This window comes from Seriola dumerili, unplaced genomic scaffold (genome assembly GCF_002260705.1).
Source record: "Seriola dumerili isolate Sdu_G_001 unplaced genomic scaffold, Sdu_1.0 BDQW01000149.1, whole genome shotgun sequence".
Taxonomy (NCBI): domain Eukaryota; kingdom Metazoa; phylum Chordata; class Actinopteri; order Carangiformes; family Carangidae; genus Seriola; species Seriola dumerili.
This window is the reverse complement of record NW_019174404.1, coordinates 2,808,692-2,834,076: the sequence shown is the minus strand read 5'-3', so window position 1 is coordinate 2,834,076 and position 25,385 is coordinate 2,808,692. Positions and strand designations below refer to the sequence as shown.

Sequence of the window (25,385 nt, the reverse complement as noted above, 5' to 3'; positions counted from 1 at the left end):
CTACTAAAACTGTTAAATACCAACAGTTCATAATGTAACTTTAAATGTCTAAAAATGTTTAATTTTCATCCATATTAACTCAGATTTAATCTAAGATATCTAAGCATTATTCAAACTGGAAATCCCTGAGTGTGGCTTGGTCCCCTGGTTTGGGTGTGGCTTACCTGGGCAGGTGAGGAGTTGCTGCTCCACACTGTCCTGCAATGGTCGATGAACTGGCAGCTGTGGCGGCTACGCCGCTCCTCTGGGCTTTCTGCAGCCACAGCTCCAGCTGGCTGACCCTCTCCAGGCAGACATGGAGGACACTCCTCACTGGGCAGGTCCAGGCTGGAACCGGACCGGCTGAGGCTCCTCTTGTCCCTGGGACACAAACACAACACACCTGGCGAGCTTCTGCCCCAGGATCATAAGTAGGAGAGGGACAAGGGGAGGGAGGCTGAAAGCTGAACTAGGTCCTGAGCAAACAGTAGCTACCTGAACAGGTTGTAGCTCTGAGACTGATCTAAAACAAATAATCATGAGATGTAACTCTACTTCTCACACTGACACTTCTAGCACCGTTCTCCTGCCTGTTCCTCTCTTTCTCTTTCTCACAGTCTCTTCCTCTTTCTTTCCCTGTCTGCTCCCACCCACCTGTGGCACAAACCACTTCCTGGAGCGGTGGCCAGCTCTCCTGTGACAGCGACTCTTTATCACAGGAAAGCTAATGCACTGAGAATGAGGCTACGAACACAAGAGAGTAACAGCAAAGATTCGATCACAATGTAGAAATGTTCTCCAGCGAACTCAACACAGAGGCCGGGGAGGTGGTAAGTGCAAGAAAATCACAGACTGGCTTAAACCACACTGCACCCTGGCTGATCTATACCCTGAGGTAAGCCAACTAACACACGCAATCAGAGTCTCCGCGCTAGCTTCTTCAATTAAGTTGTTCAGATTACAGTCACTCATCTGAGCTTTCAACATGATGCTCCTGAACTAGCTATCAGATGAAGTTCTTTAGAGTCTATTAGATCCAAATTCTTTCCTATATCAGACCCTTCTCTTTAACACATGCTGCACTAATGCAATCGCTCCCATTGATAGAATAGTGCCCATAATCAGCTAGTCTCAATCCTTATAATCACTGTTCTCTACATCGCTGAATCGCTCTGCATACAGCTGCCAAAAAATATAATAAGCATTTAATGCAGCCAGAACAGGAGGTGAACACCAAGAGTCAACAAACTGCTTTAAAGGTCAGGATCAATCAGCCTGATCAACCATTCACCTGCTTCAATGACAGTAAGTCTAAGTGATGTAAGGAGCCTCTGTTTGTAAAGGGAATATTTTTGATAAACTTATGTCAAATTCAGTAACATGCCCATCATTACATTTATTCTATACTGTGGATACATATTTTTACCATTAAATGTAAAATGATCCTTACGATTGTGCTTGAGATTCCAGCCTCTCCCGTAATGGCTGAATGCGCGTTAAGCGCAAAACTTATGCGTCACTATGGTGTAGATGCCATGTGCTCTTTTTATATGTAAAGCACGGTGTCTAGGTTCTATATTAATACTGTGAAAGTATCAAAGGCTCATCCACAGAGAAATGCACACAGCCTGTATTTAAGACACTGAGCCTTTAAACGACGCCGATCAGGACTTCCTGACTTTGTGATGTCCACAAAAGCAGTCCACGCCTCTCATCATGCCCAACCCGACCCACCGTTCCAATCTGAAATGTTCACCTGAAATCTGCTATATTTTTAATTCGGTCACTCAGAGAACAGTCAGACGTTGTAACTACAGCTCAGAGAGAAGCCCAAAAGAGAGAAAGATGTAAATACATTGAGATACATAAAACATATCTTCTTATGGATGAAACACCAGAAAAGTTAAGTTAAATTACAGCAAATTGATTAAGAGTGAGATATGTAACTAACTTAGGCAACAAAAGTGAGCGCATCTCTAAGCTAATGAAATATTAAGTATAGTTTTCCAAATTGTGCTCCCCATGCAATCTCCCAGGCTCATATGAATGAATTTTATGTTTGAATTGAGCAGGTTGCACCATTTTTGAGTTTACTGACACTCCATTGAATGTTGTATTGGTTTAATTTGCATTTACCTGAAATGCATTTTTTATTGCATTATGCATTTACATGTGTGAATTTACGTTCATATAGAGCCTGGGAGATTGCATGGGGAGCACAATTTGGAAACTATACCTTAAATATTTCATTAGCTTGAGATGCTCACTTTTGTTGCCTAAGTTTAGTTACATATCTACTCTTAATAATTTGCTGTAAATTTACTTAACTTTTCTGGTGTTTCATCCATAAGAAGATATGTTTTATGGTATCTCAATGTAGTTTTACATCTTCTCTCTCGGGCTTCTCTCTGGAGCTCTAGTTACAACTNAGTTACATATCTACTCTTAATAATTTGCTGTAAATTTACTTAACTTTTCTGGTGTTTCATCCATAAGAAGATATGTTTTATGGTATCTCAATGTACTTTTACATCTTCTCTCTTTTGGGCTTCTCTCTGGAGCTGTAGTTACAACCGGTCTGACTGTTCTCTGAGTGACCGAATTAAAATATAGCAGATTTCAGGTGAACATTTCAGATTGGACGGTGGGTCCGGGTGGGCGTGACTGAGGGCGGTGACTGCTTTGTTGTGACATCACAAAGTTCAGGAAGTCCTGACGGCTCGTTTAAAGGCTCAGTGTCTTAATACAGGCTGTGTGCATTTCTCTGTGGACTGAGTGCTTTGATACTTTCACAGTATTAATATAGAACCTAGACCTGCTTCATTATAAAAGAGCACATGGACATCTACCCTCATATAATATGGGACCTTTAATTAAGGTTTTGGCTCTTAAACACCAGCTTTTGGCATTTTACAGCCCTTTTTTATAACAGAGAAGGGAGAGGGCTGATTTAGTCTTTCAAAAGCACAAACGATCGATTTAAAGGGACAATTTACATAATTTAATGGTAAAAATATGTATCCACAGTATGAAATAAATGTAATGACTGGGCATGTTACTAATTTGACATAAGCTTTTATCAAAAATATTCCCTTACAAACAGAAGGCTCCTTACATTCACATTAGATTTACTGTCATTGAAGCCTGGTGAATGGTTGAGTCAGGTGATTGATCCTGACCTTTAAAGCAGGTTTGTTGACTCTTGGTGTTCACCTCCTGTTCTGGCTGCATTAAATGCTTATTATTTTTTTGGCAGCTGTATGCAGAGCATTCAGCCATGTAAGAAACACAGCTGTTTGATTGACTGTGAGTTATGGACTTTTCAATGCACATGCACAGGAAGCAGTGGTTAAAAAAGTCTAAAGAAGAGTCAATGAAAACTAAAACTTTTCTGATAGCTGTCACTCATTTGATAAGCTGTCAGATGAGTGACTGCTACAAACTGCAACAACAGTTTCATGAGGAAGTAGGGGAGTACTCTGTGTTTAGTGCTTACTCAGCTCACCCGGCCCTCTGTGTCAGCTCCACCCCTGTGGCCTGAGGCCTCTGTTCCTTCTCTGTCAGTCTCTCTCGCTCTTCCTGTGATAAAGAGTCGCTGTCACAGGAGCCTGGCCACCGCTCCAGGAAGTGGTTTGTGCCACAGGTGGGTGGAGCAGACAGGGAAAGAAAGAGGAGAGAGACTGTGAGAAAGAGAAAGAGAGGAACAGGCAGGAGAACGGTGCTAGAAGTGTCAGTGTGAGAAGTAGAGTTACATCTCATGATTATTTGTTTAGATCAGTCTCAGAGCTACAACCTGTTCAGGTAGCTACTGTTTGCTCAGGACCTAGTTCAGCTTTCAGCCTCCCTCCCCCTTGTCCCCTCTCTACTTATGATCCTGGAGCAGGAAGGCTCAGCCAGGTGTGTTGTGTTTGTGTCCCAGGGACCAGAGGAGCCTCAGCCGGCCGGGTTCCAGCCTGGACCCTGCCCCAGTGAAGGTGTCCTCCATGTCTGCCTGGAGAGGGTCAGCCAGCTGGAGCTGTGGCTGCAGAAAGCCCAGAGGAGCCGCGTAGCCGCCACAGCTGCCAGTTCATCGACCATGCAGGACAGTGTGGAGCAGCAACTCCTCACCTGCCAGGTAAGCCACACCCACCAGGGGACCAAGCCACACTCAGGATTTCCAGTTTAGATAATGCTTAGATATCTTAGATAAATCTGAGTTAAATATGGATGAAAATTAAACATTTTTAGACATTTAAGTTACTTATAACTGTTGTTTTAACAGTTTTTAGATAAAGCAGGTCCCAGTTTGGAATATTCTGCCTCTCACTGAAACAAGATGTGTTTTTAGTTCTTTTATCAGTGTTTTTCATCATTGTTTTACATTTTCCCTCAGGAAGCTTAGCTACCTCTGTGAATCTAATGGATATTCAAATATGCAAAAACATTCAAAATTGCTGTAGAAACGACGGAAGTTAATTTAATTTTAAGGTGCATATGTAAATTTCTTTTGACCCAGAAATCACCAAATCAGTTTTTTCTGTGCTGCTGCTTGTAGAAGTTAATCAAGAATAAATATCCCCTTTGAAACTATTACAAGTTTTTATATTTACTATGTTTGCTGATGTAAAACTACAATGTCCAGAAGCTCTTTCTAGGAAACAATCCTTTAGCTCACTGGCTCCTGGACTCTTTTTTTTTGCCAGTCAACATTATCTTGTTGCGTGTGTCTCATCCCTCTGTGATAAACAGTACATTCAGCTTTAAACTGGTTTTAAATGACAGTAACATATAAGTCACAGCTTTAAGAACTGAGAAGTTAAACTAGTTTTTCAGTCTGAGGTTATCAGCTCACTTCTCCTCCGTCTCTGTGCAATAAGCATCTAATAATAACAACAGTCATAGGGCACTGGTTAGGTCATGTGACTTTACAGACATTTTAAGTTGCACAAACTAGTTTCAAGAGCGAAATATGACTCATGAGTCATTTCCAAATCCATTCTGCTTATTTCAGATCTTTCAACATCGACAAACTTAAGAAACCACAATCAGCTCAGATTCAAATTTCCCTCCTGTATCAGTTTGATTGAGTCTCATGTATGATGTAAGAACTTTACACACATCTGGCTGTGCACAGGAAGGACTCAAAGTTCATCAGCGAGGAATGCTCAGTCAGTTGTGTTTGTGTTTGCATGTTATAGTGACACAGACTGTCTGTCTACCGGCTTCCTCCAGCAGCTGGATGTTATAGATTCAAATCATAGGTCACTAACTTGTCTGCTTTTACTATCTCAATACTGATAACACAATAATGCTGACAGTGTCAGCACTTATGGCTGTAAACACCAGTGTCATTTTTACACCTGGTGTTTGTGCTTCCTGAATCCACAGTAGTTTGTGCTGTGACACTCAAACAAAAAAAACACTCAGAATCATTCAGTGACTATCACTGTGCTCCAGATGTGTTGAGTTCTGACCCCAATCAGATCTGCCGCCAACATGTAACATCTGGCCAATCAGAACTCCTGTTGCTGCTCTGTGGGTCGGACCTCATGTCATTCTTAGATAATACATTAATTACACTTTGATTAGTGAAAAACAACTATTATTAATTACTGCAGTTATAGTATGGGAAGTTCATAAAGAAGGAAACAAAAGATTTTTGAGCTATATAATGAGAGGCAGACATATAAGTAACTATTTTCAGAATATGTTTAAAATATGATATCTTATGTGTCTTCTTATTGAATGCTGAACACTGTTTTGTATTATTGTTCTCGGGTCAGAACGTTCTCAGATGAATCTCAGTGAGGTTGTGAGTTCATTTACTGTCACCTGCTCTGATTTTATTACCTCTGAAGTTTGCCTTAAGTCCGCCTGTGAATGAAAGACTATCCATTCAAACCAGGCCCGGTGGGGAAAGTGAAAGAAGGACTCGTTAAACATTAACCCAAAACAGCTTTATTCAAACATCAGCAACATTTCTACTTTTTTTTTTTTAAATCCACTGCAGTCGTCTCACTCTTTGTGAACTATGTGATATTATGTCATGTCAAATATCACTTGTTCTCTCCGTGCTCATTGTCAGGACGTTGCAACCGTCGTCTCAGAAAACAAATGAGCTGTAGAGTTCACAGTTTAACAAACACTAAATGCCAGCTGCTGGTGCTTGCACTGAGGGCGCAGTGTGGCTGCAGAGGTGGTGACAAAACTGGCGAAGATAAGAAATCAACAAGTCAAGTGTTGTAGTTTAAAAATCTTCCCAGCTCTCTAAAGAAAAAAATGAAATGAAACGAAATTAAACTTCAAGATATTTGTAAGGTAAATATTCACTTAGTAGTTTTTATAATTATATTCAGCCTTAGACATTATGTGAATTTACAGTCAAGAATACCCTATTCAGGTAGAAACCCATCATATCAGAGGTAGACAGAATTCCCTTCAGAGCATTAAAATTATGAAAACGCAGCGTATTGTACATTTTGTGGATTTTCAATATTCCAGTTGAATTATTACTTGCAGTATAAACTCTAAAACTCTCCTAGAAAATGTGTAAAAGTTCCTGAGTTCCTGAAATGTTGGCATGGCAACAACATCTAACAACAACTAACATGAAAGTAGAAACTCTTAAAAAAAGGAAAAACTCATGCAAAGTTCAAGAACTAAAGGTTTAGTGCTGTTGTAGACATTTGCTCTTACTGTTATACTAGTAAAACCTAACTGAAAGATCTTTGCCTCTATAGATATTTTGTGTTTGATGATCTCCATGACTCAGTCTGTGGTATAATAATCTTCAGTCAACAGTCATGCCCTCACAGGCTTCAACTTTATGTCTTTATTCAAAGCTTAAGCAGGTATTTTCCTCCCAGGATTCACTCCCTGTTGACCCTGTGAATGTAACTCGAGCCTCCATTAAAGTTTCAGAGTTTGAACACGTCCCACAGTCACACGTCACATTTGAATGAAGCTTTGTGTGCAAACAAACAGCAACTGATGAGATCTTGTCCCCTATTGAAACTCACTGAAGAGACTCCATCTCCGTGGCCCACATCCAACTTTAACATCGTATATGACTCTTTGTGATTCTTTGTTCACAGCTGACCTCATAATCTAAATCTATTTCAGATGTTGTTTTTGATACAATAGTGACAAAAAGAGAGCAGGAAATGAGGTTGTCAAGGTGTAATAAAGGAGTCCAAAAACAAAAATAAAAACAAAATGTATAGGGGGGTGTGTCTGGTGAGCAAAACAGGTGAACAAAAGCGTCCAAGGGCAACTATGATTATGATTGGCTTATTGCATCAGGATAGAGACCCAGATCCCCCAGACATGTACAGCAGAGAAAAAAACTTTGCCACAGGGATCCGATATAAAAATAGTATATGTAGTTATTAAAAACATCACCTGACTCTCTGGGCTGGCTCTAAACAGACAATTAAAAGAATTCAAAATGGCTTTAATTTCTTTTACTAAAAAAATGCAGCTAAGACATTTGAAATATCTTGGGTAAAATGTATTTTATCAGGAGCTGAAAGTTATCTTAACTGAAAAGAGTGAGAGTTGAACTGTAACCCTGAAAGGAGATCGAGTCAGTTGAAGTGTAAGCGTGGAGCGTTATCACTGAAAGGAGTTTAAATCCTGAGGGAAAGTGTTTGAAGGAGTTGGTTGCTGGATGTAAAAGTTTAGTTGTTTTTGTTTCAGGTATTTCTGTTTATTTTGCCTTTGTATGTATTTGTGTATTGTATACATGTAGCTATCTTTGTGTACATGTCATGTAATTTTATAGTAACTGTATTTTTTCTGTGCAAACAAATACTGCACATATCTGCTCTGCAGTTCTTGTGCTTGGGAGATCTAGTTTAAACTATAAATGACTCAACATGTGTGTGTTTGTTTGCAGGAGATGTTCCTGGAGATTGAGCAGAAGGTGGCGAGCCTCTCGTCGCTCGGCCAGGTTGCTGACCTGCAGCAGGAGGAGGATGAACTGGGAGCTGTGGGATCCCAGCAGGAGGCGGCTGAGATGCTCTCCTCCAAACTGGAGCTCCTTAAGGCCAACCTGGTCTCCTTCCAGCAGCTGCTGCAGGACAGACAGGGAGAGGAGAGGATGGTCACACACAAAGAGCCACAGGAACAGGTACGTACAATCAATACAACAGGTTGGTGTATTTGAGATGTTTAGTTTTACTTGTATTTGGTTTATTTTCATCACTTTCTCAGTACTAACAATTTAAATGATTCCCACACGTCTTATATTTTCTGGGATATGGATATGTGACGTTATCTTATACAGCTTCATGCTGAAACGTCTGAAACAATATGGTGGAAATAGAAATATTCAAAGTCAGGTTAGTAAAACAATTAACTAAATAATCGTTCCCACAAAGCGCAAAATCAAATTCCTCTGCTCTGCTTGATTCATTAAGCTGTTATTCTGTCTCTTTGTTGAGGCAGGTGACAGCAGAGCAGACAGGTGCACATGTGGCAAAGTCACTTCCTGATAATTATTAACAGGTTTGTAAATAAACCATTAGAGGCTCACCGGCACCTCGTTAGGACTTTCCCACTCAGCATGGAAGCAGGTCTGTTTAGTCTCATACCCACAAGTGCTAAGCAGAACTGTTTGTAAGACCTTTGTAAGTCTTCACAAGCACATTTTAAAGTCATGATCCAAGTCTTTCAAGTCTTTTTAACCTATTAAGAAAATGACTGCACCATGTCTTCAGGGTGTTCATCAAGTTCTTGACTGACACTGTTCAGTATCAGTTTCATCAACTACTTTAAATGCTTTATGCTTTACTATCACTGGTTTTAATCTAGTGAAGAAGGTAACTACACTTCTGATGATAACAAAGATAAACCTTTTTCATGTCTCTTCTTTTTGTCTTTCTCCTCAGAAGTCAGAACCTCAGGCGGAGCGCCACCTTGAGTCTAAGATGAAGCGCAGCAGCAGCGTTCAGGAGATCTTCTCCTCACCAAGAAACAAACTCCTCAGACAGAGCAGCCTGCAGCAGCAGAAGGTACTGGAGGTGTAGAGTTCGACTTGTTGTGACATGCCAATATTGTTATATGACAGTCAGCATCAGCATGTGATATTTATATTTAATTATCTGAAATTAGACACTTTTGACCTATTTTAAGCTTTGAGATTGTCATGGGACACAAAACCAATACATTTATTTTTATTGATATTCAGGTGAAAGTAGTTTGCGTTTCTTTTTCACTTTTAATATCCAGATTTGTTGCTCTGGAATTCAAACCAGTAACTCAGTTCAATGCATCATGAAACTCATGTTGGTATTTGTAAGGTTTCTAATTTTATACCTTGTTATTGCTGTTTGTTTTGCAGGAGCTGGAGCAGGAGCTGACTGAACAGAGAGGACTGACTCAGGCCATCGCCCGGCAGGGCAGCAGAGCTCGACTTCACAGCCAGGAGTCAGAGGACCACAGCCAGCTGTCACCGTGGTATATGATAATATACAAGTGGTTTTTAGTTTTATTTTATTTTACTGTATTTCAAACCTGTTTTACAGGTGTCCCTAATAAAATGCTTAGTGAGTGTATATGTGCAACATATTTACATACAAGAGTGACATATAAGACAATGGATTTATGCAATTGAAATAAAGAAAGAAATTAAGAAAGAAAGTAAGAAAGAAAGTTGAAGTGAAATGAAGTGTTAATTTTCAGCCTTTTCTCTCCCTGCAGGTTGCCTCCTGCTGAGGCTGATGTGGAGGAGGACTCTGCTCAGAAGAAGTGGGATCGGCTTCACAGTCGGCTGCTGGCTCTGGAGGAGAGCTGGCTGCTTCCTCCCTCTGAGGTAGGGCCTTCATCGTGAGAGCTGAAGTGCTTGATTATCACTTTTCAAATACAAAAAAGAAAAGAAAAAATGGTGTTCTCGCTATTCTTGATTATCACCTTCTTTGAGCAGAAGGCACTTTGTTGTCTCTTTGGTGTTATGGGGACTCCTGCAGGGCTTGATAAGAGTTATGTGTGTCTCCGACTTTTCTTTCTGTGTTTTTCTCTCTGCTTTTCTGGATATGTGACCCTCTCTCTTTCTCTCTCTCTCTCTCTCTCTCTCTGAAGGTGACAGACTCATCTAGGAGGCGTAGTGATGGAACAGCAGGACGTATGATTGGCACACAAAACCTGAAAGAGCTTCAAACCCTAATCAGCCGTCTGAGGGAGCTGGGAGATACAGCAGCAGAGCTTCAGAATCAGGTGAGGGGCCGATATCAACGCTGTTTATCAGAAAATATGTAGGTTGTGACATGTGACCTCTGGAGGGTTGCTGATGATTAGCCCCTTCAATTTGTAAGCCTTAAGATTTCATCATATCAAACACAATGTTTGACACTTTTTATGGCTGACATTTATTCTGCTTTAGCCCTTGAGCAACTAGCCATTGGTCATCTTTGAAGGGAAATATGCATGAAAAAGTACAAGCAGTTTAAAAATGTGAAAGGTTTTAATCACACTCATCACACAAGTGCATTTTCTGCTCCCAGTGACAGAGAGAGGTTTAATTAACGATCAGAGTTCTGGGACTTGTCGTATTAAGTAGATTTAAATTAGGAAAAATCCTCTCATTCCACTGTGTCTGACAGTAATATCCTGTTCCAGCTCTTCATTGAAGAAGTATGAAATTTACACAATCCAAATCCAAGTCTCTGTGATGTTACACAAAATTTCCTTAACATTTCGTCAAAATTCTTCTTCTTTTGGCAAAAGTTTAGGATCTCTACTAGAATTAGAGCAAAGTTTCTTTTTTATTCTTCAAACTTAGATTAATTTCTTCAGACCATAAGAAATAAATAATAAACCAAATCACCATCACATTTTGTACTGAAAAATATAGAGTCAAACTTTTTGTGGTGTAAAAAATAATATTTCGACAACTAGGATGTAACTTTGTATTTATTGTAATTTACATGAGTGATGGTTAGTAAACATGAAAAAAGAAACTGATGGAAGTGAGATTGTCCCAAATGTTTCAGAAATAAAGGACGGCATATTGTAGTTGTGCTACATGTTTTAACATTAAGGCAGAAGCAACAAAAAAGTGACAAAAAACTGTGTCTAGTCTTTGTAGATTAAATTTCAAATCACATTTGTCTTTGTTTGAAATCTGATTAAAGTGAAACTGTGGAAATTAAACTCTGATGAAATCCTCAGCCTTTCGTGTTGTTTTCAGTCGCTCACCACAGGGTGTGCGTTCTGACATCACACTTTACAAAAACAAGCGCAGGAAATAACAAACGTGAAAGATGACCAGGAAGAGCAGAATGATGCTGGACTTCATTCATAGTTTGACTTCCTGCTCTGACCCCAGGCCTCCTCTGTGGACGGCTCCCGTCAGACACTGGACGAGAGTTTGTTTCACGTGTTGCACGGAGCATCCTTGTCCCTGTCCTCCATCAATAACCTGCTGCACTCACCTGCTGGGAAGACACATGAAGAGGATGCAGAGATGAGGCTGCTGCAGCTGCAGGTAGGACTCCTAAAAAAAGTCATGAAAGTCATGTGAAGGCCCAAAAATGTTCTCCACACTCACCCCTTCCCTGAATGTGTTTGCAATCCCTTTCACTTCAGCGTCTGTCAGCAGAGCTGGCAACCCTCGGCAGTGAGCTTGCCTCGCAGGGGTCAAAGGTCACCGGTATCCTGAGGTCAGAGTGCGGTCAGCGGTGTGTTGATGACCTGAGCAGAGTCCTTCCTGTGGTCCAGGCGGCTCTGAGCAGCAGAGAGAAGCACCTCAGGAACCTGCAGAAGGAGAGTGCAGACGAACAGGTTGGAGATCGTCTGTGACTCTTCTTTAACTGCTCAAGCAAAGACAAAAACACACTGGTCCACCCTGACATATTTCAATAAAGTAAATGTTTAACTAGATTTTTGATTGATGAACTGAGTGAATTATCCTGCTATTATTATTTATACAGTAACTCACCTCCTCCACGTAATGAACATGAGTCTACCTTATACTTGTGTTACCTTATCTAACTTATCTATAAGGAGTATAACTGTAAACCTGCGGTCTTAAAATAGGAATGACCTGAAACCTTTGTTGTTTGCGTGCAGTTCACAGAATCAGTGTTTTCTGTCTAACCCAACACAGAGACCCCTAAAAGAGTTGCATGCAGCCTTCACCTCTAACCAGTCGACTGTTCGTCAAATAATTAATGAATTCAATGGGACGCTGGGCCTTAATGAACAACTACAGGTACTGTTTCCATGGAGAAGTTTCACCTCACAAGATACTACTATTGTAAATATTGTCAAACATTGTTCTGTATCTGAGTGATCTGAGTTAACTGTTATTGACTGTAGTGAGTTTAGATGCAGGTTTTTCATATTAATACAAAAAAATTAAAACAAAAAAGACTACAGAAATAGAAGATAGAAATAAATCTGTCTCTGTATCTCACCCGTCTCTGCAGGACTATAGGACCATGTCCATAAATCAGCCAAAGTTTAACTTATAAAAGTTATAATCCGTCAAAACTGAACATTACTCTGAAAAATATGAGCATTGCTGTCAGAGTAGAGAGACACTGAAGAGGTTTTAATCTGCAGAAAATAGAGATACTTTACTCTAGTATTGCACTATTTAGTGTCTCAGTCTTTATTACCTTTGTGTCATTTTGATGATGTATTGTAACTTCAGACTTCAAGCTGCTGATGATGAGCACCTGGCGAGTAGAGGGGTAATTTCACAAGTCCATGTGTTTAATTTCCAGACTGTGATTCAGATGCAGGAGACTCTGCAGCAGCAGGTTGAGCAGGTAAACTCTCTGCTGGAGGAGGCCGACCAACACAACCTACCTGCTTCTCTCATCCACCAGGCCACACAGCTACAGGTAGCTGCTAGTTGGTGTATTTCATTTAGACACTGCTAAATAACAGACGGATTCATTTGCCACAAAGCATGTTTGAATCTTCAGAGTGTGTGTCCTTCCTGTGTGCAGGGCGAGCTGGACACATCTCTGGGTGATGTTCGCGACCGCTGTGAGGGACTGAGGAGTAGTGTAGAGCTGCAGCATCAGTATGAGCGGCTGATCCACAGCCTCGAGGAGCTGCTCGTTCTGGGCTCTGAACGCCTCACACAGCAGCCTGACACAGAGCTCCAGAGCAGAGCTCAGCTCCAGCAGCAGCTCAGTGGTCATACGGTCAGTCTGAGGGAGACAGAGAAAGTTGAGAGCAGTTTAGAACGGCGTAGTGTTTTGGTACTTCAAAATAAAAGCTTAAAAATATCACCTTTAACATTATGTACTGTTTCTATCATCAGAAGTTCTTCCAGTTCCTGGGCCATCATTTTAGGATCCTGCAGTGCCTGAACTGCAGACTCCCAGAGAGCATCCAGCGGTGGGACAGCGTAGTGATGGGCCTGCAGGATGAGGTGGCCGCACTGCAACAGCACGGACTGGAGAAAGGAACCAGGATGCAGGAAACATTACAGGTAGTACACACAATGTGGTTTATCTATTTGCAAAGTGAATGTGAAGTCAAGCAATAAAAAATGACTACAACGGTAAAAAGAGTTTTCACCAAAGTTCACCCAAACTTTTGAGATACTTTGCAATTTAAATAATGTACCAGGAGCGGGTAATTGAAGCCAACAAGAATGAGAATCATTAAAAACCCATCACAAGATTGACACGTCCTCTGACCATTATCACGTCTCTGTCTGTGTCAGATATGGTCACAGTGGGAGGAGGACAGTGCCTGGTCAGACTCCCTGCTGAAAGAAATTGAGACTTCATTTCCCAAGATGCACGAGGGGGATGATTCTGAGGAGAAGACATCAGAGAAGCTCTCCGTCTACCAGGTAGTTTTTTTTTATCAATGTAGCTGCTCTTTTCGACTGACATGAGGATAATTCTGATTTACCAACAGGCAGCCAACTGGAGGACAGAGAGCATTTTGCAATGTTCCTCTCCGCTCATTTGGGCGCTCTCTCCATGCTGTACTTTGTGCATTGCTCTCAAAAGCCTAATTGGCTCAATCAAATGCAGGCAAATTGGTTGTTTTCTTTAGGGGAACATGATGTTCCTTGGCTCTGATGTGAATTATTAGCTGAGCGGAGACCTCCAACTAGAATTAATTTTGGTTCATGTTCCTTCTTGCTCTGCTTTGGGATTGGAAATGTGTCTGTTATTCAGCTGAAAGGGACTAGGTGTTGAAGCTTGTGGTCAACAAAGTGTGCGGTAAAGGAGATGAAGAAGGGGGTGTAGAGGATGAGGGATTTGCTCACTTTTACATTGTCAGACTCAATATTCAACCTCCACTGTGCTTTGAACCTTCAGGAGGCCTATCCCGACTGCTGAATGTACACACACATTTTAATATTGAACTGAGCAATAGTAGGCTACAGTGTTATAGAGGTTAAAAACCAAACTTACATCCAGAAATATATTTTATACTCTACTTTTCACCAAGGGGGAGATTTCGTTGCTGTCAGAACTTATATGATGTCGATATGATGTGAATGTGGCAGAATGATGGGAAATGTGATTCATGTTGAGTCGAGCATGCATGCATGTGTGTTTGCAGAAATGAATGTGTCGACAGGTCTGTGTGGTGCTGTCTGGTGCTTTATGTTATAAAGTCGTGCTTGTCTGGCAGAGACTTGGAGGTGCTCTGGAGGAGAACAAGGCGCGGTTCAGTCGGATGCTGGAAGCGGGGCTACGACTGCAGAGGTTGGGCCGTAGCAGAGTAGGTGAGACCGCCACTGAGCTGGAGGCACGCAGGAGAGCTCTGAACAAGCGGGTGGAGGATGGACGCACCACCTGCGACAGAAAAAGGAAACTGAGAAGCAGGTGAGAGAAAAATTGAAATCTCTGCGAATCCCTGAGTTTAGACTCTAAAGGTTTTGTCTGTTATGTACTAGAAAGCATAAAGTAGTTTTGACACATGTTTTATTTTTATTCAAATTTTGGATCCTTCCCTTTATTGTTCCCCATTGAAACTCTTCCTTCCTTTGTACTATAATCGTTGATAAGCAGGGTTCTGACATTTTGCTGTTTGCTCTGATAAACAGGTTTCTCCGTGACTCTGCTGTCCTGGCAGCCTGGATGAGCGAGGCCAGAGTGCTGATGAATAAATGTAAACAGTTCGCTGTCACGGCCAATGAGGAGACGGATGTTGAACAGAGGCATGACCATTACCTCCAGTGTATGGTGAGCAGGAACTGGAGACACCCAGACATAAAACTAGTCTGTAGTCAGGACCTCCTACATCTGGGAATGTAAATGCTTATGTATAAGCTGAAAACTGAGTTGAGAATTCCAGATGTTTTGGTACCAGGTCAGTTAATCTCTGAGTGAATGATGTTGATCAATGACCCTGTCAAACCCCACAGACAAACTATATTATGATCATTTTTGCATTTGTGGAAAACAGTATATAACCAAACAGTTTATATACTTTAGGCTTTGACCAAAGAGTTGGAGGTCAGATCTGAACTGAAGGTGGCAGTGATTGGTGCCGGTTCCCAGCTGCTCCAGATGAGGGAGGCAGACGGGTACTCAGAAAGAAATCTGGAGAATGAAGAGGCTTCAGAGCCACATCTCTGCTCCATCCACTCCCAGCTCAGAGAGGTAGAGGTGGACTGGTCCCGTCTGTTGACTGACGTTACCGTCGTCCAGCAAGCTCTGCATAAGGTGAGGAGATTCCCCGTGTGACGTCCATAAGGTGAATGTAAACCACAGGCTCTAACAGAAAGGTGTGTTTTAATGTGTAATTCTCACTTGAACAAAGTCGATTTTATCAAAATTATTTCTTTTCTACTTTTTCTGAATGTTTCTTGACTTTTTTCTGGTTTTCTTGATTTTTTTAGTTTTTTTTTTTTTACAGTGTAGTTTAATATTTTCAAAAACCACGCTGCAGTTTTCAACAACCCCACTGTGCAGCACAATGCCAACCTGAGGACTCTTCTCGCCCTTTTTGGTGTGAAACCATCCACCCCCCCCCCCCCCCCCCCACCCCCTCTATCTGTCTGGATCCTTCCTCTTCTCCTTACCAATCTTTTCTTCCATGCTCTCTCCTCCCTCTGCTTTTCTATCCCATCTTCCATCAGCTCTCCTCCTATTTCTCTCTCCTTCTTCTTCGTTCCCTCTCATCTCCCTCATCCTGCTGCTTTCATTACTTTCTGTTCCTCTCTACCTCAGTTTCTGTCTGCTCTTCTGAATCATAGTCTTTCTTCTTCTCTCACACCCCTCGTCTCTTCATCTCCCTCGGCTTTTTGAACCCTAACTCACCTTCCTTTTCTAGTTTAAGTTCAACTTTATCTTTATTTATCACACAATTTGAAACAAACACTAGAGAGAAATCACATGAATCTTAATTTATTTTACTGATAGTAAAATAAAAGAGTCTAAAATTCTGTGGAATAAGGAATTTAGTTGTGGTTTGTAATTTTTTGGCAAAGTCGATGAAGATTGACGTCACTCCCTTCTGCTCCTCCTCCTCAGTGGTGGATTAAGATGGTGACCCAGCAGGAGGCGCTGCTGGAGCTGCAGTGCTGGCTTGGAGCTGCTGAATCTAAGCTGCAGGACAAACGCAGCAGGATCAACCAAACATCCTCCACAAACACTGACTTCATGCAGTTCCTAAAGCACTGCAAGGTAGAGTTGGACTAATTGATGAACTGCCGCAAATAATCTTCTTAAATATCCTGATTACTGAAGTGTTCTCACACAGTGGTGGGTTGTTTTTAGTGCACGTTGTAAAGTACAATCCTGAGGTCCTGGTAGAAGTTTGTCAGTTTACTTGTGTATCTGGATGACTGACTCTCTCTCTCTCTCCATCCACGACTTCTCTCTCAGGAGTGTCAGGTTGAGATGTCGACCCATCAGGCCACACTGGACTATGTGAACCAGCCATTGCAGACCTGTGGTACTGAGGATGGCCAGAGGGGGCGCTACGAACACAACCAGTTTGCAGAGGACATGGGTCATCTTAACCATCGGTGGCTCAGTTTACAGGAAACCCTCAACTCTCAGGTCAGAAGACAAACATCGGACTGTGACAAAAAAAATCACAACACAACAATAATCTTTTCACTGTTAAATAAAGCTCAACAAAGCTTTACTGTCATAAGTTTTGCTCAACAACTTCGGATCTTTTAGAATTGTCTCAAGTCAGAAGAAATGTGTCTGACCTGCTGTCAGTGTTTGTGAATTTCAGATCCAGGAGCTGGAGCAGGATTTGAGGAACAGAGCAGAGCGTGAGGCTCGACTGCAGCAGATCAACAGCTGGATCACAGCTCAGAGCCTCTGGATGGACTCAGCTCAGAAACTGAGCAGCCAGACAGAGCTGCAGAGGAGCATCAACACCTGCCAGGTCAGGACTCACACCTGTCCTCTGACATATGTGCCACCCGGAGCACCTTCGCTATTTCGGGTTTAATATTTCAGTCGTGATGAATCATGTTGGCTGAAGGCTTTTGCAAAGAAAAACAAAAAAGCTAGATATCCTTTTCAAGTCTGCAGGTGGTTAAATCTTCTCTCGTCTGTGTATCAGGGCCTGGAGGAGAAGATCAGGCAGAAGTCTGCAGCTCTTCAGGACCTGAGAGACAAACTTTGTGGCGAAGGAGGAAACAGCAGCTGTGATTTTATCTCTCAGACAGATAAATCCATCCGGGCCTGTGCAGCTCTCACACTACAGGTAAAAAATGTAGAAGGCAAATGTCTCAGCAACAGTTTTTACTGGAAGAAATGAACACAAGAAGTACATGTAGCATTGAAAAATAAACATATGCAGAATGTGTTCATCATATCAAACTGTAGTTCTTTGGTTTTGAACTTGCTTTAGATCCAGTCTTTGTGATGAAGTCTTTGTAAAGACTAAAGTCTCTTAGATCATAACTGTTTGGTATTTGCTTGTGTCTCATACAGAATGAGTCAATGAGACAGAGGCTGGTTCAGGCTCAGCAGCTGTGGGACTGTGTGGAGAAAAGCCTGAATCACATGAAGCTGAAAACAGTGAGAATTTCTCAGAGTCTGGATTATCACAGCAGCCCTCAGCTCTCCCTGCAGGCGCACAGAGATCTCCATGAAAAGCTACAGGTCAGACTGGTGCTTTCCATATCTGATTTGAAAATGTAAATATTGGGACAGTAGATGTTCAAAGACATCATGTTTGGACTTTATTCCACAATCTCACATTAAAGTGCAGAAAGAGGATTGGTTAATGATTCATATTTAAATCCTGTTTGGACATTGCACCTGTGATGACTGATGGTGGTGTTTGTTGTGTTGTGAGCAGCTTCTTCATGAGGAGACCAAAGCTTCGGCGGCAGAGTGGGATGAACTGAGTCAAACCGTCTCCTCCCTCAGAGACATCGTGAGCCCTGCCGCTGTCCTCCTCACTGAGCAGCTGGACAGACAGAGAGACAGGTGAGACAGACACCCGCAGGCACACACAAACAACACACACAGATTCACTCTCTCACACTCAATCTCTTGTTTTTCAGTTGGACTGAGGTGTGTGCAGCTCTGAACCAGCAGCTCCGGAGGAGCCGGGGGATCCTGCAGGTCTGGGAGGTCTACGCCGGGCGGGCTGAGTCTTTCTCCCAGCGGCTGCAGACGCTGCAGAGTGACGTCACGTCTGCTCTGAGCGCAGCGCCCGGCGACGACATCACTGTGGAGCAAGTCGCTGACAAGATTCACAATGTTCAGGTGAGAGGGAAAAACTTCTCAGCATAAAATTGAAATATACAAAAAGTAGAAACATAAAATACAAAACATGTACATTAAGTTTGTTTTTCCAACAGCTCTAATCTTTTTCAATTTGTTTTCTTAACTTTAACTGTTTTATGTCACATATCCATATTTTGGAGAGTGAAGTGTAGAACTGAATAAAAAAGTGGCCTGTTTCTTATTTTTACCATAATCATTTCTGTAGATGATTTGTGTTTTTGTTTTTGTTTCACTTAAGCACATAATTGCACTGAACAGATATCAACATTTAATTTCATTCTTGACCTTGGGAACAGTAGTAGTAAATATTAACTTAAGATCCACTTATTAGCTTTTTCTGGAGCTTTCAGCTTCATCTCCTCGCCTTCCTCGGTGGATGGATCTTGCTTGTGCGATCTCCAGTAGTTAAGATTCCTTGAAAAGCTAGTTAGAAGACCTTGAGTTAAGATTTATTCTGTCTTGCACTTGCACATTCACACAATGCAAAGTTAATTTTTTAAAATTAAGATTTTAGTTAACTGTTTTTGGAGAAAAACTCATCAAAGTGTTCACTTGCCGTGTGTGCTGGTTTGTTTATGGTGTCTGAACAGAGCTGTGCATTGAATTACATTTCTGACGAGCAGTTTTTATGCTCGTTTACTTGTCACTTCCTCATGAATGTACAGATTTTTTGCACTGTCTGTATTTTTTTAACTACAGCTAGTTCTTCTGATTTCCTCGAGGAGTGCTCAGGAAACAGTCCAGGCTCTTCAGCTGAGAGGGATCTTTCCACACTGACAGTACATTCTGTGGAAACTCTTCAATCCTTTTTCTTTTTCTTCAGAGACTCCTAGAGAGGACAGACACTTTGCAGTCCGACCTGGAGGGGGTGCTGGATGCTTCCAAGGACTTGATTAACCACCTGGAACCTTCAGCTGCCAGTCTTGTCCAATCAGAGAGCAGGTTGTTGTCCCGTGGTGTCTTGCAGCTCAGCCAGACTCTGACAGGGAAGCTGGGTCAACAGAAGGTACAACTTCATGAATGGATTTGTGTGTTTGTGGGATTTTGTAAAGTGGGCGTTTTATATCCGCTGTGTCTTACAGAAGTGCAAAGACTTGTTAGATAAAGGCTGTTACAAGAAAAGTTGCATGATTTAGTGAATTTTTGTGTTTGAAAACCTAAAATGTCAGCTTTTCATTGTAACCACCTCCTTATTATGTTTTTCTCTAACCTGCCTAACATCATAACTGATGGTTTTTGCTCATCCAAAGGGATTTTATTCACTTTATTGTTATTTTTCATTGTTGATAAAGTGTAAAGCCAAATACAAGATAGATTTTAATTAATCTTCATGTTCTTGAACACACTAAAGCACATACTCTGTCAGAGAGATGTACTCACTCTGCATTTCTTCCCCAGCCTGACACCTGAGTGCACTAAGCATCACAGTGACCTATAAATTAAGACACATATGGCCTTGTGCCATGTTGTCATGTTTGCATGTAGGAGGAGCTCAAGCGGCTGCAGGAGTTTGGGAACATCCTGGAATCACTGGAGAGAAACCTGGAGGTCTGGCAGCAGCGTCTGGAGAATGTGGCTCAGATAGCAGATCAGGTGAGTGGAGATTATGAATGACTGCAGCACTGGTATGTCTTCAACCATGGACTTTTACACTGTAACAAAGGTGTCTATGTGTTAAATATATTGTGGCTAGAAATATCATCTTTGGTCAAGGTGGAAATTATAGTCACAGCACCATTTGTTTCTGCATTATTGAATCTGAAAATGTTATTTTCTTCGAACAAAAAATTGTGACTGAATTTTTCAAGCTGTACTCAAGACAAATCGTCATGTTTCAAGGTTTCTCTAGAATCAAATGTCATTTTTATGCTTCAAGTGATTCTAGTGTTTTATTCTGTCTTGTATCAAGATAAACAGATGGATATTGTACACTTCATATTGATGATGACAACTTCTCTTTCCAAAGTCAAGAAAGAAATCTAAATCTCTAATTTCTGTGAGTTCGTTTCTGTTGGATGCAGGATGAAATATTCTCACCTGAGAGATATTTTGACATTTTTAGGACTCATTATAGACCTAAAGATGTGTTTAAATGGACATTTTTTTATTTATTTTGAATCAGAATGACCATTACATTTTTATGTTAGTAGAAAAGTGGATCTCTGATGAGTTTTTTAATCTTTGATAAGAAGTGAAATGACAGTAAAAAGAAGCAGAAAACTCAGAATACCAGACGACTAAATCGGGACAAAGAACACAGTATATGTAGCGTGTAGTGTTTTGGTCTTCGGCTGTGATGTCATGCGTGCAGTAGTCCAGACTGCTGTGATCCCTCTGAGTCTTTGGTGCCACCATATGTTCCCAGTCTGGCATCCTGGAGCTGAGCGGCCTCTCTGCTGACCTGGATGTGCTGAATGAGCTGAGCTGCAGCCTGACAGTGGGTGACGCTGCAGCACGCTACCTGCAACGCCTCAACCACCGCTGGGCCGATACCGCCGCCAGAGCTGAGGAGGCCTGCAGGTCAGTGAGGGAGGAAGGCTGATACATGATAACAGCTAAATGAGCACATGGTTATATCCCATGATCCTCATCAGCAGATTGAGACTCAGTTACTCAGTACATATCTAGATTATGTTTTTGTGGAAAATTATGCCACAAGTTTGGAGAATTTTCATCCAGTTACCAACGACAACAGCAACAAGGATCTGTATGTAAAACTGCTGATTTATATTTAATCTCAGTTATTTCATTATTTGCATCTGGGAACAAAATCAATAAGGAAAAATTACTGTAAACAATTAAAACTGAAAATATTTGATTATAGAATATCATTTTTGCAAATTAAGTGGTTTGATTCGTTGTATTGTACTGACTATCATTAACATTAGTCTGGTGACATGTTAAAATCGTGAGGAGATTAAGACAAAGATGTTGATCACAAACAGTGGTTTTATTATTGTTAGCCCCTGCTTAGAATGAAAACTCACTTTGCTTTTGCACCAAAATCTCTACTTCCACTTTAATTTAAGACACTTCCAATAACTCAGACCTGAATAAGTATCATATTTGAAGGTTTGTTGTTAAGCTAAAACAAAGGCAATTCACGAAACTGTCACAGTGAATGGTTTATATAACAAACACAAACCTTTAAAAGGAAATTTCTCTAACTTCAGAGGGATATTACAGGGTTTATAAGGCTAAAAACAGTTATATAATCGTGAAATAAACTGTGATGGAGCGTTGTTCATTCAGTTTTTTGTGTGCACAGTGAGCTGCAGACTGAGGCGCTGAGGCAGCAGAGCTTTGAACAGAAGTGTGAGAGCTGGATGTCTTTCCTGCAGAGGATGGAGGACAGTCTGGCTGTGGATGTGGCCGGCTCTTACATCGGCCTCAGACAGCAGCTCCGTATACACAAGGTATCAAAGCATGATTAACAGGCTCACTGACAGACTTAACAAAAACACTGCAAACACACAGATGTAATCATGATCTGTCCTGGTGTTTCAGAGGTTTCAGGCAGAGCTGTCCACTGGTCACCAGATCCTCCACTCGGTGATCACTGAAGCTCTTCATCTGCTGCAGAAAGGAGAGGTGGACGACAGGTAGGAAGATCAAACTGTAGAGCAATTCCTTTAAGTAAAGAGAGGGTGAAGCACAAACAAAAATGCTGCCATATAAAACGTCTTTTAAATATAAAATAGCTCATCTTGAATGACACTTAATTGAGTTTGTGTTTACAGGAGTGACTTTATCCTGAAGTTGGCCCAGCTCAGAGAACACTGGCAAGGGGCGGTGCAGCGTGCCGACCAGCGGCGCTCCCTGGTGGAGGGGCTGGTGAAGCACTGGCACCTGTACACCCGCAGCCTGAGGAAGCTGCAGAAGTTCCTGTCGGACACACATACCTTCCTTCCCCCCTCCGGACCAGCCCGCTGCAGCCTGCAGCAGCTCAGACGCTCCCTGCAAGACCTCCAGGTTAGACACAAGTCAGGAATATCATGGCATTTATAGTGAATGCCAGATACGGGAAATATGAGAATTTTCTAAATTTTGTGAGGGGGTAAGTGAACATAGGAGGATTTTATAATGAAGTCACTTTAAGGGGACATAGAAACTGGCTTAATAACTCAGCCTGACTATGGTGGAGATGAGGCTCTTGACCTGAAATTTGTGTCTCTAATTTTAAAAACAACTGTAAAAGATCCATGCAGGGAGTTGTTATTGGTTGTTTATTCAGATGAAGACTAGTCAGACACAAATAGGACAGAAGCCAGCTGCTTAAAGCTGAGCCTGGGGGCTGATTTAAGATATAAAGACTAAGAAACAAATGTTACTGATTGCATTTACATGAAAAGAAAGACAAATGAGATGAGGAAGAGAGTCTTCCCATTCTGATTCTTTTTGAGCCTTTGATTCCCATCAAAGGGGAGTGAGGAGATTGGAATTGATTATGAATGAAGATACAGTAATCAGATAACTTTCTTCTCCTTCAGCCTGTTAATAGTCACTCCTCAATAAAAGCAACTAGTGTGCCTGTAACTAACTGGATTACCCATTTAAACTGCAGCAGCACAAACAGTTGGTTAGATTTCTATCTTTCCCTCCTTTCCCCTCCCTCTTTAAAACCATATTTAACCCTGTCTCTCCTCCCTCCTCCTCCTCAGCACACAGAGCTGTTGTTCCAGAGGTATCAGTGCAGTTTCATCCACACTCTCGAGGTCGGCCGGCAGCTCTTCTCCATGGGGGACGAGGAGACCCAGACTCAGCTACAGACAGACCTGGGAACCCTGCAGGAGGAGTGGGACAACCTCCACAGCCTGCTGGGCCGGAGGATGGACCTCACCGAAGCCATCGTCAAGGTACTTGGTCACTTCCTGTCAAATTCTTGTATCTCACTGTGGTTCTACTGAACCAGTTAAAGTATCAAGGATTCTGCAACATGTTTTGGACATTGTATAAATTAAACATTGGGACAAATCTCACATCAGAATGTGTATTATATCTCACTTCTTGACCTGTGAATTGTCATCAGTGGATGAGTCTTTTGTGCCGAGGGCTCAGTTGTGTGAAACCAGACCAGTGGGCTCCAATCGATGAAACTGGAGGGTCAGATTCCACCGGATATACAAAATCAATGGAATTTAAGAAACCTGATCTGTTCGTTCACAGAGTGAGGCAGTGAAAGTGCTGGACTGATGTCCCCCGAGACAGTTACATCACCCTGTATGGATTGTATTCTCCTGTTCTTCGGTTCAAGCTGAAAAGTGTCAGAATTTTATTGGATTTGACCAAAAGGTCCAATATGTTATATTTTATTAGTATTCCTGTGAATTACGACAAAATGTGACCATTTGTGAAGTAATTTCTATCATACTCTCAGATTCCAATTTAAATTAGTGTTTTTTCATATATATAAATCCAAAGATGCACTTAAGTCTTGAACGCTCTGTGACAGTTGTTACTTCTTGTTCATTACAGAGATGGAAAGAAACGAAGGAAGTGGGATTATATTCTTACACACTCCCACACACAGATGCTGCCCAGGCATACTATAGCCTTGTGCTGTGGGTTATTCAATACATTCAATTTTGCTGTTAAACAGAAGTTTTTTTAAAGAATCTGGAAAGTTTTGACGTGTTTAAAGGCACAAAAATATTCATAAACCCAATAGTTTCTAAATTGTCCCACACTTTTTACTGTTATGTAGCAGACCAGCTAAACATAGCGCACATCCAGTCTACTCTGTCCTGGTTTATCAGAAGCTTACATGTTGCAGGAAAGACTCATGACAAACAGGAATTAAGAAATACTCCACAGATGGTGCAGCAAACTAATGGTTTTGTAAATCTTTGCAAAACCTTTTCATTTTCTTTCTGAATGAGTTGCAGGTAGATGTGAAATGCAACCATGATGCAAGACTGAGTTTTTGTTTGACACCAGATGTCTCTGAGTGTGGAGACATCTGGATCCTCCGTCCTCCATCTGTCCCCTGCAGCCTGTGACGGTTTCTGTTTACCTGCGAGCAGCAAAGTTAATCCAATCAGCTTTAATTAATGACACAGGATGCGTTTAGGAAGTAAAAGACAAAGGAATGCAATGGTTCTCTTGTCATTCTCAAAGCCAATCAGTTAATAAGAACCCATTTCATTGATCTGTGTCATCAATTTGTTTGTTTTTTCTTTAAAACTTTATTGTGTCTCAGAACTGGGAGCGCTGCGAGGTGGGACTAGCAAACAGCATGCTGCAGCTAAAGGACGTGAAGACCAGACTGAACCAGTCGATGCCTGAGTTTGACGATGAGCTGCAGAGTGCGGAGAAGTTCAACAAGGTACAGCTGCAAACACCTGGTCTGGCCTTTGTACAGATAATAGAACTAATTAGACATAACAATGTCAATTAGTGAGCTTTATAAGGGTGCTGATAGCAAGATTTTTTTACCTTAGTACAGAGCCAGGCTAGCTGTTTACACCCATTCTATATGCTAAGATAAGTTAACCTTCTCCTGCAGGCTGATATAACAGTGTTATCAGTCTTCTCATCTAACTCACTGAAAGAAAACAATTAAGCAAAGTGTCAAACTCTTCCTTCAGTAAGTCAGTTACTCTAATTCATATTCATGTAACTCTCCATAGTGCCATCAGTCTGAAAGCTCTACATAGTGTTGGCGGGTGAAGTTAAACACAGATAAATGAACTTATAAAAGCTGAAATGAATAGCTCAAAGCCGAGTGTAGAGACATCA

The 25,385-nt window shown here is 41.5% G+C and overlaps 2 protein-coding genes across 2 annotated transcripts in view; both read left to right on the top strand.

Moving 5' to 3' along the window:
* Window positions 1-20,216: 20,216 nt before the first annotated feature.
* On the top strand, window positions 20,217-23,840 carry LOC111225666 (nesprin-1-like; the record flags this gene model as incomplete). Its single annotated transcript, XM_022750673.1, has 7 exons — window positions 20,217-20,240; window positions 21,013-21,167; window positions 21,916-22,063; window positions 22,155-22,249; window positions 22,388-22,619; window positions 23,309-23,503; window positions 23,814-23,840. Coding segments are annotated over 7 exons (876 nt in total), but the record flags the coding sequence as incomplete, so codon positions are not given.
* syne2 (spectrin repeat containing nuclear envelope protein 2) overlaps window positions 23,487-25,385 on the top strand; it is a 35,837-nt gene continuing 33,938 nt past the window's right edge. Inside the window, exons 1-2 of the mRNA XM_022750027.1 lie at window positions 23,487-23,503; window positions 24,847-24,972. Of these exons, the coding sequence (XP_022605748.1) occupies window positions 24,883-24,972 (90 nt within the window). The 5' untranslated portion in view covers window positions 23,487-23,503; window positions 24,847-24,882. The remainder of the gene's footprint in view (window positions 23,504-24,846; window positions 24,973-25,385) is intronic.